This window comes from Pelobates fuscus, chromosome 1, assembly GCF_036172605.1.
Source record: "Pelobates fuscus isolate aPelFus1 chromosome 1, aPelFus1.pri, whole genome shotgun sequence".
In the NCBI taxonomy this organism is placed as follows: domain Eukaryota; kingdom Metazoa; phylum Chordata; class Amphibia; order Anura; family Pelobatidae; genus Pelobates; species Pelobates fuscus.
The window spans coordinates 43,784,401-43,800,366 of NC_086317.1; the positions used below are offsets into that span (position 1 = coordinate 43,784,401).

General features: G+C 40.3%; 1 protein-coding gene across 1 annotated transcript in view; it reads left to right on the forward strand.

Moving 5' to 3' along the window:
* The window catches only part of MRPL39 (mitochondrial ribosomal protein L39), a 125,899-nt gene extending 110,145 nt beyond the window's left edge, over positions 1-15,754 (forward strand). The window contains exons 9-10 of the mRNA XM_063448303.1: positions 3,181-3,228; positions 13,924-15,754. Of these exons, the coding sequence (XP_063304373.1) occupies positions 3,181-3,228; positions 13,924-13,965 (90 nt within the window). The 3' untranslated portion in view covers positions 13,966-15,754. The remainder of the gene's footprint in view (positions 1-3,180; positions 3,229-13,923) is intronic.
* The last annotated feature ends 212 nt before the right edge of the window (positions 15,755-15,966 follow it).

A 15,966-nucleotide genomic window follows, 5' to 3' on the forward strand; every position in this document is an offset into this window, starting at 1 on the left:
GATTTTACTGTGTCCCTGAGGTTATTTCATAATTGCGGTGCTCTGTAGGAAAAGGAGGATCGAGCCACTTTATATTTGTATTGCGGTATGCTAAATATCGTGCTAGTACTGGATCGGAGGTTATAGGTGGGGGGAACAGCCAGGGAGAGCATTCTACTCCGGTAGGGTGGGAGCTTCCCAGAAATACTCTTATGCACAAGGCTGGAAAGATGAAGAGTGCATCGGGATTCCAGCGACAGCCAGTTTAGCTCTTTTAACACGTCACAGTGGTGGGTAAAGTAATTACATTATAGTACAAAGCGGCAGAACGAATTATATAACATATTAAAGGGACACTATAGTCACCTGAACAACTTTAGCTTAATGAAGCAGTTTTGGTGTATAGAACATGCCCCTGCAGCCTCACTGCTCAATCCTCTGCCATTTAGGAGTTAAATCCCTTTGTTCATGAACCCTAGTCACACCTCCCTGCATGTGACTTGCACAGCCTTCCATAAACACTTCCTGTAAAGAGAGCCCTATTTAGGCTTTCTTTATTGCAAGTTCAGTTTAATTAAGATTTTCTTATCCCCTGCTATGTTAATAGCTTGCTAGACCCTGCAAGAGCCTCCTGTATGTGATTAAAGTTCAATTTAGAGATTGAGATACAATTATTTAAGGTAAATTATATCTGTTTGAAAGTGAAACCAGTTTTTTTTTCCATGCAGGCTCTGTCAATCATAGCCAGGGGAGGGGTGGCTAGGGCTGCATAAACAGAAACAAAGTGATTTAACTCCTAAATGACAGTGAATTGAGCAGTGAAATTGCAGGGGAATGATCCATACACTAAAACTGCTTTATTTAGCTAAAGTAATTTAGGTGACTATAGTGTTCCTTTAAGATACGATGTGGTATGATCAATGATATTGAGCCAAGTGAATGCATTGATTAAACACTCTGACACCACCCTCCTTTAAAAAAAATAAATAAAAAAATAGTAGTTAGTGTGTGTGTAAAATAACAGCAGCTCTATTGATGAGCCTTAAGCTGGTCAAAAGGAATATTTTAAATCCATTTAAGGCGATCCAACTTGAAGCATGTTAATAACCATTAGCAACTTCTTTAATCTGGATTGAAATGGTAAGATACCCTCCAGCCTGTGATCTAAAAAAGTAAATTTGTGCGAATACATTGTGAGAGGTAAAATAAAGACCACATTGATTTTGATTCATAAACTCCAGAAATAGGGGAACTTCCTCTCTCCTGCCTTGCTAGATGAATTCAATATTGTCAATACAACCTTTCTATAAAACCATTTAGGAAACAATGGGCTAATATAAAGTAGAGTAGCTTGGGAGAGTGGCCAAGGTGCAAAGCATTAATGGAATTGGTATTGTAGACAAAGGCCTCAATGGAGGGTGCTGTGAACTATTCAGTATGAAATGTGGTGATGTACACTTTTCAGTGTTTAATTAAAAAATGCAAACTGCTCAAAGTTTGACAAGCCCAAATGAAGGTTACGGAATAATGAAACAATTGTAATTTGAGGCAAGTGTGCATGCAATCTATATTCGGAATGTTGAGTAATCAAACCTTTTTCTCTAAATAACCACACTGTGTTCCATCAGTTATTTTAATATATCTGTACATAACATTTTGTGTTGTCTATTGTTTTTTTGTACATATTTCACTGTTTGCAATTGTTCTCTCCTGAGCTCACCCCAATAGCTCTTCTGTCAGCAATACTTGATCCGATTTCCTCCTTATTTTGCTAAATCTTAAACTAGCAATTCTAGCTATTAAACAAAATTAAATACACAATGCTGACACGTATAATTAACCTAAAACGTGCCTAACCTAACAAACATTTAAAGTCTGAACCCTCTTATTTTTCATGATAGATTCCCTTTTTTTAACTCGTTTCTTCTTTGAAAAATTATGTAAAGACAGACCGCAGCCAAGCAGTATGATTTTAATTGGACAAACTACGTCTATACACTTAAAAATTGACTGCATTGATTTTTAGAGCGCCACATTCAAGAACCGTCATTTAATCCAATTAAAGAAAACCGTCCCTTTATGTGCAAGGTTATGGGGATCTGCCTATTGTATTTTCTTGTCAGCATAATTACAAAGGCCCATTGTTTACAAGCACTTCAGGTATCCCCAAGTGGCGGTACACTCCCCCCCCCCCCCCCCTCGCTATTCTCGCTGAGCATTAAACAAAACATTCTGTTTTCTACCAATGTGTAATTGTGTCCTATTTTTCATTCTCTTTTTTTTAATAGTAAGCCATAATTACTGAATTATTAAATCATATCAAAGCGGTGAAAGCCAATTCTGTTTTGTATCCTTTGTAGCACCTTAGCACAGTGCCACGCTGTGCTGCCAATTCATTTGGGAATAGGATTGTGTTTGAAAAGTACCAACAATAGGTGAATCTTTTTCTAACACTTTACCGAGAGGATGTGCAGTTTATGGTATTGTCATGTATGGAAGAGACAGACTAATATCACACTTTATCTATATTTTAATATAGTATTTAACCAGTCCCTGGGACTCTTTACTTAACCCATTTAGTGCCAGGGAAAAATGTATTCTATTACACACAATCTCTCTCATTCACTTTTTCAATAGTAGGTGTGACAAATAATAATCTGCTTAAGGATTTGCCACTAAGTCAGCTCCTGTTATCTGCCATGTTATATGGCATTTGCCTAGTACAGTAAGTTAACATTAATATTTATAGCTGCTTCTTGTAAAAGGTTATAACTACCCTTCGCTTGTTAGTTCCATAGCAGTATGCACTATTGATATGCTTACGGAGGTAAGGAGTTATATATTTAAGTGATAGATGTTCATATGTGTTTTAAAACTCTTAACGGCACAGCACTTAGAAGTGCTCGTGGCTCCATCCTCCCATGATGTGCTCGGCAACACGTGTGCTCAGACATTTTAGCTCCGTAATGCTGTACGTGAGCATTCTCTGTTGGGCCTTCCTGTCTTTTTGAAGTACATGTTCATGCACACTTAATCACGGACTTTGCTTTTTATCTCAACATACACATTACACCAAATGTTATTTGACAATGTTAGGGTACTTGCAAGAACAATCTGTTACTAGTGCTACTCTGTTAAATAAAGACGTTGCTCCAGTAAAACATCATTGGCATTTGATTTACTGTATCCTTCTTCCCTCAGGCTTATTACACTATCTGGGAAAAGTTGCGAAGAAGATCACAGAAGCTGGTAAGATTGCATCTTTTGTAATTAGCAGTTTCATTCTAAATAAAATAGCCATTTAATCCTAAAGCAATGTGTCACAGATTCTGTTACATAATTATTGTAAGTTAGTTTAAAGACACCCTATAGTAAAATATACTGCAGGCGAAAAAATGAAAATAAAATAATTAAGTGTCCAGCAGCCTCGCAGTCTGTTGTCACTGAGCAAAAAAACAGCAGTCATATTTTCATTTTTCTCATTTGGTGTCCTAGCTATGTCAAAATGACAGCATGTAATAATAATAAAAACAATTTAATTGTGTTTGACATTTGTTAAATTGTATTACTTTGGGAAGGAAGTAAGAAATATATATACACTTCTACTTTTCAAAATATGTACACCTTCCATTTACTGGAATTTTGTAATGTTATACTTTTCTTTGCTGCCTAAACCCCTATTTATTTGTTTTCAGCTATATTTTGAACCTTCTTATGCTCCTACCCCCCAAATTTCCAATAGCCAAATAAACACTTTGGTATTGGAGAGTTTGTTAGAAAGTGTATCACTATTCTAGAAACCGTAAAGGGACACTATAGACATCCAAACAGCTTTAGCTTAATGAAGCAGTTTTGGTGTACAGATCATGCCCCTGCAGTCTCACTGCTCAATTCTCTGCCATTTAGGAGTTAAATCACTTTTGTTCCTGTTTATGCAGCCTAGTAACACGTCCCCTGACTATGACTGACACAGCCTGCGTGAAAACTCGGCGGCCGAACATGTGATTTTAACACTATACGCAATTGTATTCCTGACCATATAGTGTTCCTTTTAAAGAAAAGGCTTTATAAGTTTCAAAATATACTATGACATAACCTGTAGTGTCTACTTTCACAAATGGTATGCATTTATGAAGTGATTTAAACTGTGCAACTGCCACAGTGCCCCAAAATGCAGAATAGGCCCATCAACTAAAGGAAGTTCTTATACTAAAAACAGCCTGGTCTCTGATATGGCACTGCAACTTTGCAGATTAGTCTCAAAGGCAAACATTTGGGGGTATTGATTTGTTTAGAAGAGATTGCTGAGCATACTTTGGGAGTTCTGATGACAGTGGCATGTATCAGATTTTAGAAATGGTAAGTTAAATAGTAACAAGTATTTAACAACACAAAAAAGTATTTAAAACAAATAAAAAAAAAACGCAAACTTTTACATAAACTGGCAAAAACATGGCACATTATACACCATATGAGACCCTGGAATGTCTACCTTTCACAAATGTCATCAGTCAGACTGCTATAACGCACCAAAATGAGTCATAGGTCCATCAAACCCTTCTATAAAAGATCTAATTGTAAAAACTAAAATTGTCAGGTCTCTTATATGGCACTGTTAACATCACAGGATAATGGCAAAAACATACATTAGGGGCATTGTTGTACTCAAAAGATGTAGGGTTTTGTACATTAATAGCACACCAGGTTTACAAAATACTTGTTGGGGAAAAAAAAACATTGTATATACAGTTGCAAGAAAAAGTATGTGAACCCTTTGGAATTATATGGATTTCTGCACAAATTGGTCATAAAATGTGATCTGATCATCATCTAAGTCACAACAATAGACAATCACAGTCTGTTTAAACTAATAACACACAAAGAATGAAATGTTGCCTTGTTTTTACTGAACATACCATGTAAACATTCACAGTGCAGGTGGAAAAAGTATGTGAACCCTTGGATTTAATAACTGGTTGGACCTCCTTTTGGCAGCAATATCTTCAACCAAACGTTTCCTGTAGTTGCAGATCAGACGTGCACAATGGTCAGGAGTAATTCTTGACCATTCCTCTTTACAGAACTGTTTCAGTTCAGCAATATTCTTGGGATGTCTGGTGTGAATCGCTTTCTCGAGGTCATGTGACAGCATCTCAATCGGATTGAGGTCAGGACTCTGACTGGGCCACTTCAGAAGGCGTATTTTCTTCTGTTTAAGCCATTCTGTTGTTGATTTACTTCTATGCTTTGGGTCATTGTCCTGTTGCAACACCCATCTTCTGTTGAGCTTCAGCTGGTAGACAGGTGGCCTTAAGTTCTCCTGCAAAATGTCTTGATAAACTTGGGAATTCATTTTTCCTTTGATGATAGCAATCTGTCCAGGCCCTGACGCAGCAAAGCAGTCTCAAACCATGATGCCCCCACCACCATACTTCACAGTTGGGATGAGGTTTTGATGTTGGTGTGCTGTGCCTCTTTTTCACCACACATAGTGTTGTGTGTTTCTTTCAAACAACTCAACTTTGGTTTCATCTGTCCACAGAATATTTTGCCAGTACTGCTGTGGAACATCCAGGTGCTCTTGTGCAAACTGTAAACGTGCAGCAATGTTTTGTTTGGACAGCAGTGGCTTCCTCTGTGGTATCCTCCCATGAAATCCATTCTTGTTTAGTGTTTTACGTTTTGTAGATTCGCTAACAGGGATGTTAGTATTTGCCAGTGACTTTTGTAAGTCTTTAGCTGACACTCTAGGATTCTTCTTCACCTCATTGAGCAGTCTGCACTGTGCTCTTGCAGTCATCTTTACAGGACGGCCACTCCTAAGGAGAGTAGCAGCAGTGCTGAACTTTCTCCATTTATAGACAATTTGTCTTACCGTGGACTGATGAACAGCAAGGATTTTGGAGATACTTTTATAACCCTTACCAGCTTTATGCAAGTCAACAATTCTTAATCGTAGGTCTTCTGAGAGCTCTTTTGTGCGAGGCATCATTCACATCAGGCAATGCTTCTTGTGAAAAGCAAACCCAGAACTGGTGTGTGTTTTTTATAGGGCAGGGCAGCTGTAACCAACACCTCCAATCTCATCTCATTGATTGGACTCCAGTTGGCTGACATCTCACTCCAATTAGCTCTTGGAGATGTAATTAGTCTAGGGGTTCACATACTTTTTCCACCTGCACTGTGAATGTTTACATGCCATGTTTTTATTGAACACACCAACATTTCATTCTTTGTGTGTTATTAGTTTAAGCAGACTGTGATTGTCTATTGTTGTGACTTAGATGATGATCAGATTACATTTTATGACCAATTTGTGCAGAAATCCATATCATTCCAAAGGGTTCACATACTTTTTCTTGCAACTGTATGTTAAAATTAAAAAAAAAATGTATTTCAATATTTAGCAGAGATTGTAAGTTAAATGACTTCATAATAAGTGTCATTTAAGTGTATACTCAGTTGGAACAGGAAATCAGTGAGTGTGAAATATACTTGAAAGAAAAATGTCCAGAATATAAAGTTCTGAAAGGGACATCAAGGATGCAGCCGTCTTTATGTAAGGATTATGCAGAAGCCCTATGTGGTTTCTCAGAACATATTTGTGCGAGCCGCATGCGGAGATCAGCAGGATATTTTGTACATTCACTTTTCTTGGCATTGCATCAAACTTCTCTACAACAGATTTTTGCTTTGTTTTATCACATTCAACTATTGGGAAAAGGAGGATAGCATTGATCTGGAGTATGCTGCTATGAGTCTGCAACAAAAGCAAAGAAGTAATTGGAAAATGCAATGTGTTAAAACTAGTTAGAGCTGTACATCAGACAGAATATTGCTAGATACGTGCTCTATCCCTGGATGGCTTTCCCTGCTCTCTTTCTGGACCAGTGCTTATGCCCTTAGAGTTCTAACTCTGAACTGGGTCAGCTAAATAGTGGCGCGTAATCCGCACAGTTTTCCTTGTAGCTCAGTACTTCTCGTTATATTACAGTATTGTAAATTGGCGAAGGCCTCTGGACAGCCTGCACAGCCTGTAATATGGTACCAGGGTTTTCTTTTCTATACAACTGCCACTGGAAGAAAACTAGTGCAAAAAAAAAAAAATCTAATGAAATAATCAAATGGAAATAAATGGAAGCAGCAAGGACCATTTTAATTTCTGCAATGCTCAGGGCGGCCGCTCCCTATAGACCAACTAAGCAGCTGCCTATTGCGCTGCTCAAGGGGGGGGTGCCAGCAGCAGCTCTTGCCCGGTACTCAGGGGTCAAGTGGGAGGGAGAATAGCGCAGGCGAAACTGAGAGTGAGGCAGCAAGGCGCACTTTTTTTTTTTTTTTCAAATAAACGCCTGGGGGGACGATATTATGAAATAATGCAACAGAACTGCTTTATAAAACTAACAAACTTAATAGTTTAAGATGCTTGGCAAACCCCCAGGGAAAAACAAATCCTCTTGGTTCTGTCGCTGCACAGCCTAAGCGTAGACCCTAAAAATGGTTTTGTTTATTTTGTTTAGAAAGCAGGTTCAGAAGCTGTAATGGACAGCTTCTAAAAGGAGGCTTGTGATGAACTGATTTGTGCAGCTGTATGTGTTTGAAAGAAATGCTGGAATAATCCCACTATTGGAATCAAGTCTACAAATAATTCATTGCTTTCCTATGGACGTCAGCGTCTTGAATCGTGGAAGTGGACTCTAGTGGCTGTCAGTGAGTGAGCCACTAGAGGCTGGATTAGCCCTCAGTGTAAACATAGCAGTTTCTCTGAAACTGCTATGTTTTCTGCTGCAGGGTTAAAACTAGAGGGACCTGGCACCCGGACCACTTCATTGAGCTGAAGTAGTCTGGATGCCTATAGTGGTCCTTCAAGTGGTACATATATCATGCTAGGCTGACTGACAGTACAGGGAGTGCAGAATTATTAGGCAAGTTGTATTTTTGAGGATTAATTTTATTATTGAACAACAACCATGTTCTCAATGAACCCAAAAAACTCATTAATATCAAAGCTGAATATTTTTGGAAGTAGTTTTTAGTTTGTTTTTAGTTTTAGCTATTTTAGGGGGATATCTGTGTGTGCAGGTGACTATTACTGTGCATAATTATTAGGCAACTTAACAAAAAACAAATATATACCCATTTCAATTATTTATTTTTACCAGTGAAACCAATATAACATCTCAACATTCACAAATATACATTTCTGACATTCAAAAACAAAACAAAAACAAATCAGTGACCAATATAGCCACCGTTCTTTGCAAGGACACTCAAAAGCTTGCCATCCATGGATTCTGTCAGTGTTCTGATCTGTTCACCATCATTGCGTGCAGAAGCAACCACAGCCTCCCAGACACTGTTCAGAGAGGTGTACTGTTTTCCCTCCTTGTAAATCTCAAATTTGATGATGGACCACAGGTTCTCAATGGGGTTCAGATCAGGTGAACAAGGAGGCCATGTCATTAGATTTTCTTCTTTTATACCCTTTCTTGCCAGCCACGCTGTGGAGTACTTGGACGCGTGTGATGGAGCATTGTCCTGCATGAAAATCATGTTTTTCTTGAAGAATGCAGACTTCTTCCTGTACCACTGCTTGAAGAAGGTGTCTTCCAGAAACTGGCAGTAGGACTGGGAGTTGAGCTTGACTCCATCCTCAACCCGAAAAGGCCCCACAAGCTCATCTTTGATGATACCAGCCCAAACCAGTACTCCACCTCCACCTTGCTGGCGTCTGAGTCGGACTGGAGCTCTCTGCCCTTTACCAATCCAGCCACGGGCCCATCCATCTGGCCCATCAAGACTCACTCTCATTTCATCAGTCCATAAAACCTTAGAAAAATCAGTCTTGAGATATTTCTTGGCCCAGTCTTGACGTTTCAGCTTGTGTGTCTTGTTCAGTGGTGGTCGTCTTTCAGCCTTTCTTACCTTGGCCATGTCTCTGAGTATTGCACACCTTGTGCTTTTGGGCACTCCAGTGATGTTGCAGCTCTGAAATATGGCCAAACTGGTGGCAAGTGGCATCTTGGAAGCTGCACACTTGACTTTTCTCAGTTCATGGGCAGTTATTTTGCACCTTGTTTTTTCCACACGCTTCTTGCGACCCTGTTGACTATTTTGAATGAAACGCTTGATTGTTCGATGATCACGCTTCAGAAGCTTTGCAATTTTAAGAGTGCTGCATCCCTCTGCAAGATATCTCACTATTTTTGACTTTTCTGAGCCTGTCAAGTCCTTCTTTTTACCCATTTTGCCAAAGGAAAGGAAGTTGCCTAATAATTATGCACACCTGATATAGGGTGTTGATGTCATTAGACCACACCCCTTCTCATTACAGAGATGCACATCACCTAATATGCTTAATTGGTAGTAGGCTTTCGAGCCTATACAGCTTGGAGTAAGACAACATGCATAAAGAGGATGATGTGGCCAAAATACTAATTTGCCTAATAATTCTGCACTCCCTGTATAGTGAGTAGTCATATGAAGCATTGAGGTAAACAAGCTAATATGAAAAGCAAAAAAGGAATCATGTAAATAGAGAGGTACATGCCATACTGCTGAATACTCAAACTGACATTATGAGTCACTTATGATGCCACTGGGTGCAAGTAAAAACTAAGGAGACTAGTCCTGTAGGGTCACAGAACACGGGGCCTGAGACTTAAAAAAAAAAAAAAAAAAAAAGGAATAAACAGAACAGATAACCAAGATTAAGCTTTAAACCCCCTGTAAGGATATTCTCTGACGACTACATCATGATGCAGTAATATAGGGCTAGATAAGTATCATTAGTGAACCGTAATGCATTAAAGGGTGCTAGAAAGCATCTGTCGGCCAAGGAGTTATAGGCTAAAATTGGAAAGGTAGGTAGATGGGTAACTCATCCTATGCCCTTTGAACTGTGACTTCTGCCCCAGAGTGAAGAATCAGAGTCCCACTGATCTGCTCCCCTCCATCCACAAAATATTTTACAGTCCAGCACATTAGTTTTGTGGATCCCATCAGTAACCGTGATCAGGACCAGAGCTAGAGATCTCCGTTCAGGCTGCTGATTCCATGATGAGTGTCGGTCTTCCAAGCAGGCGAGCTGTGCCCAGATGAGCACCACTTTGTGGACTGCGGTCTAGGAGTGTTACGAGCTGTCCGGAGACCGGGACTCCAGCGAGTGCATGGCACTCAAGCACATTCCTCCACTTCCTCGGTGGTGTCACCACAGTAAGACTTCTCATAACAGGCTGTGGTTCTTCATGGCATCCTGAATGGCCAGCCAGGACCTCAGCTGGTACTGGAAGTATCTCTGATTGCTGGCAGAGTTGTGACCATAGTCGCTCAAAAGCTTTGGCAATAAGCTCTTCGCAGGAGGCCTTTGTTGTGAGCAGTTGCTGTGCTGCAGGCTTCCCGCCAGCGACTATCCTGGAGCACATGGTGCAGGAAGTCTGCTTCGTGGGCCCTGTCTGTGCTCACAGACGTGAGTAGATCAGCACTCCAGTGGGAGCCGGGATTTCCCCCACCGGAGCTGCAATGAAGCTTCAGCCAGATGCGCTCACCGGGTCGTGAGATCGGCCGCTTCCCCCAGTCGCGGGGCACACCAGACCTCAGATCCAAGTCGAGGTAAGAACCAGTCGGACCGCAATGATTTAGGCTGAAAATGGTGCAGGCTGCCACACTGTTGGTCTGCAACTGCAATAGGGTGATCTCTGCTTTGCTCAGAGGTGATAAAACTTTAGTTTCAATTTTGGAGAGCCAGAGCTAAGAGAAAGCTTGTCTGGCCATCTTGAGAGTCAGGCCCCCTCACCCAATATGTTTTATCCTCCTAAAACATGAGCTAGTAAAACTGAAATGAATTATTTTATTTTATTATTTAGTCTTTAAAAGAACATCTCCTAGCGCCAAAGTTTTAATACCACTACTAATGTTCCCACATTCATGGGAATGATTGAAGGGTGAGCACCGCTAATCCAATGCTTTGAGACCCTCTAATTGAAATAGCAGAGATTCACTTTGCTATTTCGGTGAGAGCGCCTTTGGTGGCTGTCAGAGTGACATCCACTAGTGGCATTTAAACCCTGCAATGTTAACATTGCGGTTCCTGCAGAACAGCAATGTTTTTAGTTGCAGAGTTACAACAAGAGGCCCCCAATCCTCTTCATTGCGATGAAGGGGATTGGTGCCTATACTGTTCCTTTTGACTCAGAAATTCTACTGATGTTAGTACAGCATCAAAAGAACACCCACACACTTTGGTTTGTTGCAGTGGTTAGGGATTTACAGTGTCCTCTCTGCAGATTTTCAGATAATTTGTCAGTTTTATAAAGGTGCTCGTTTCCCCCCTCATGACTGGTGGCCAGACAGTACTCTTGAAGTGGATACAAAAGTTGACGTAGAGAAACCTTAGATTCCAGACTTCTCTATGGTAGTATTGCTGGCACAGAGTAGCAGTACTGTGCATGAGCCCTGCTTCTCTATAAGAAACAGTGGATTGGCTGCAAGATCATCATAGTGTTTATCTACAAAAGGTGGAGAGAAGTCTTCGTGAGTAGACCCTTTCGTTCCTGGATTAGAGGCTAAAAAGTGCATACAACATTCCAGCATTATAACACGGGAGTGTTCCTTCAGCAGAGCACATAGACATTAGCAGCATTTTACTTATACAGAGGGCTAAACAGAGAACACACTGGAGTTAGGAGTATGTTAAAGAGGAACTCTGAGCACCATAACCACTTCAGCTTTGTAGTTATGTTAGTATAACTTCATTGCTCTTGCCTCGCTGTGACCTGGGATAGATTGAACTTAACATGAAGTGACCAGGACGGTGGTGTTTCATAAATTTGAGTTTAAAAAGAAAAAGCAATAACTCATTATTGTTTTACTACTTCTGCAGCATGATTCCTATTGATTTTGTCTAGGTCAAAACATAATGGACTTCATTCTCCTTGAGTATTATGTACCATAATTAGAGTGGATTATGAAAGAAGTCTCCTAAAATCCCACAAACTAATTTCTACTATATTTCATGTCGGTAAACTGGACACTCGGTTTTCTGGATATTAGGCACAAAAATAGCACATATAACAGTCTTTTTTTTTGTATATGTGATCTATTTACACATTTTGCAAAAAGAACACAAATCTTGAGTTAAAATAGTGTTTTGGCAGTGTGTTATATAATTTTGTGAAGCACTTAGGATAAGTGCACTATATAAGATCTGCCAAGTAACTCCTTAAGGACCTGTTACAGTCCATGCCAGTTATATAGAAGTAAAATACAGATGGAGGATCAAGATAGAGGGAGTGGGAGTAAAGGAAAAAAAATATGGTGTGTTAAAACAAGAAAGAGGGTGCAGTGGTCTGAAATGGAGTTGATAACATGACGTGGTAGAAAACGATATAGTTTTATACAGTTGGAATGGGATTTAGGTAACACATGGCTAAAACAGTGTTGGGAGGGGTCTGAAACAAAGAAAGGATGGGCACCCTGAGTTGTCGTCTATGCCACCCTAATGAGCTTAAAGGAGCAATCAAATTTAATTGTGCCCTGGCACTGCCCTTCACTCACTCAGTACAGGTAAGTTCAGCTAATCAGTCAAACAATTTGCTAACAGTTTGAATTCTTACTTGGGGTCAGGGGCATTACTAAGGTTACCAAAGAACAGAGCCTTGAACCAAAACATAATTTGAGTGAAAGCTCCACCCGACCCCTAACCTGCCAAACTCCATCCCTTAACACCTGCAAGATACTCCTGACACACACACACACACACACGCACAGACATTGACCATAACAGACATACATACAGTCACAGAGACAGACACACAGGCATACATACAGTCACAGAGACAGGCATACATACACATGATAAAAAGAAAAATATATTGGCACCCTTACCAGTACCTTTGATGTTGTCTTTATGCAGGGGCAGGAGGAAGAGTATGCTGGTTATTTAACTTCTTTCAGGGCCGGCAGCCACAAGCTCTCCGTTTTTAGAATGCAGTGTGCCTTCAGCCCTGCTCCCAAATGTTTAGCTTCAGTGTCTTTGTACTGAGGCCATCCCTCACCTTTCCAGTCTGTGAGTTTCTGCTGGGAGTTTAAGAACACAGTATTAAAGACACATAGTGTCATATTCGATCACTGTGTTGCTTTTGCAACTCGGATAACTCCAGACCTAGCACACAGCAGTGATCACAGAGGAGGCTACAGGCAAAAATATTTTGTGCTAGTGGACCTCACATTTGACCTTGGGGACTTGACCCCCCATCTAGTGACTCGCCTGCCTGAGGTCCACTGGGCCCTGCTTTGATGCCAGAAACTGTCTGCGAGGAGTTAACAATCTGTTTTATTACTTTCACTGGGGAGAGAGGGGTGCCAGGCTGTAATGGTTATAATGCTTGGAGTATTCTTTTATTTATTGATTTATTTTCCTCAAATTTATTTTGTAATATCAGATCTTTGTGATGGTAAGAAAAGAAATAAGGTATGCAAAGACTAGCAGGGTTACTCACAAAAATGAGAATTCAAGGTCAATTCAAATTGCATTTCAACTTTAAATAAAATAGAGAATTTTTCGGTTGGCTATGTCAGCAATGCTTTCAGTTCAGCTACCCTGTCCTTAAATTTAAAATTCACTTTGAATTCTCCCTTTAGTAAATTACCCTGATTAGCTTTCAATAACCTGATGACAAGGAATATCTTAGGTCTTTAAAGTGTTACTTTAAAATGTGTCGATCTATTTTTTTGTTTAATAGAAAAAAATTCTTATTCAAAAATTGGCTTGCGAGTGTATAGAAAGCCGTTTAAATAGAAGTCGGTTATCTCGCTTCTTGCTTCCTCTATACCCTAGTGAAAATTTCTTTGGCAGAAACTTTGAACGCACAGTTCACAACATGCATGTTTAATTAAAACTTTATCAGTTTATTTGTTAACTTATGTGTACATTTATTCTTTCAACAGGTCTCAGAGGAGCAGAATAAAGAACTGGAGCCTGCTGTATAATTCAAAGAAGTCATTTTTCAGCCTATTTTGTATTTGTCTTAAAAAATAATAAACTTTTTTTTTTTGTACAAATGTATAAAATCTTAAGTACCTAAGAGGTTTGAAGTCTGTGCTAACAAGTTAAATTATTCTTTTACACATAACCAACGACTTATCCTTATTAAAGTGGAAGCTAAATGTATAAGCATGACAGAAATTAGAGGTTTTGATTATGATTTGTTCATTCTAACTGAATTGCTCTGTTATTGCCGCCTCTTGTATACAGCTCTCATTCTTTTGAGCATGTAAAACATTGTATATTGTTGCTGAAAACCCTTTTAAAAGGGGGCTATTTTAAAGGGGGTCTCTCCTTTCTCGGTCAAAGAAAGAGTCTTGGCTCTCATACCTAGAAGGCATGGAGGTGTCGCTTGAAAACACGCTTCAAAGTCCTCTAATTACTGAATAAAGGGTTTTGGGGATAGGACAGGGAGGCCAGAACTGCAGACACTATAACAACTTCGTTAAAATGTAAGTGCTACTGGCTCAAAGTGGCTTATTAAAGGACCACTATTGGCACCCAGACCACTTCAGCTCAATGAAGTGGTCTGGGTGCCAGACCCCCTAGTTATAACCCTGCAGCTGAAAACATTAATCCAGCCTCTAGTGGAAGTCTCCCAGACAGCCACTAAAGGCCGCTTCCATGATTTACACTGAGTAAAACGCACTTATTTGACGCTGGACCTCAGGGACCTCCAGCGTCAAAAAAGATTCCCATAGGAGAAAGCATTAAGTAATGCTTTCCTACGGGCGGGTTTGAATGCGCGTGCCTTTGGCCGCGCACGCGCGTTCGATTCCACTCGGGAGCTGACGTCGGCGGGTAGGAGAGGGAGCCCGGTGCTGGATTAAGGTAAGTGTCTGAAGGGGTTTTAACCCCTTCAGGGCCGAGGGAGGGGGGCACTCCAAGAGCCGTTAGTGCCAGGAAAATGGGTTTGTTTTTCTGGCGCTATAGGATCCCTTTTAATTTTTGGTTTCTCTTTTCATTAAGACTATATAGTGAAACAATACATATATCTATAATGCACACATTACAGTGTGATACAAGCAGGTACACCAACATTTATCCTTTAACAAACCGTACCTGAATGGATGCTCTATGAAACCAGATTGGATATTCTCAAAAGACAAATGTGGTCATTTCTGTCAAATAAGCACTGCCATCTAATAAGGTTCCTTTGGCACATCCCCCTAAACTCCTCATGCATGCTAATGATACCCCCAACCCTAAACCAACACTCCATTCTACCATCATAGCTGCATAATTTATTTATGCAAGTAATCCTGCTGCTGTTTATCTGGAGGTATTTTCAATGGAATCTTGCTGCAGCAATAAAATCAATTTGAAAATAGCAGGGACCTATTCAATTTAATGCATCTTCAATGCAGTCAATAAAGAATACATAGATCCTCAAAGCAATTTTATTAACCGAGCTGAAGTGAACTGCACTCAAGTCTAAAAGTGCTACTTATTGAATAGAGACCCCATTATGTCTTAGAATGAATATAACAACTGCAGTAATTGCTCTGCTTTTTAAATCCATTCGATATCTAGCTTGTGTTTATGCCAGTGACGGCAGCTGCCTTAAATCATTATCAGAGGATTTGCATAATTATTCTTCCTCATTTAGTTATTTTTCTGGTTGGTGGAGTTCGATTTCTAGAGGCACTTTTACTTTTTCTTACATCTAGAAAAGTTTGGAAAAAGTCTATAGATGTGTTCAACCCATAATGTTGAAAGACAACTGCCAATAGTATAAACCATGGGTCGTCAACCTGGTCCCTACCGCCCACTAGTGGGCGTTTTAGGATTCCAGGTGGGCGGTAGGGATTTCCAGGTTTTGACGACCGGGCGGGCGGGTGCGAGCCGGCGGTACCCCTGCGATTGGGTACCGCCGTGAACATTTGCGGCCCCGGCCCGCGCGGCAAACCGCCGGGGCCGCATATGGAGGGGTCCATCGGGTGGCT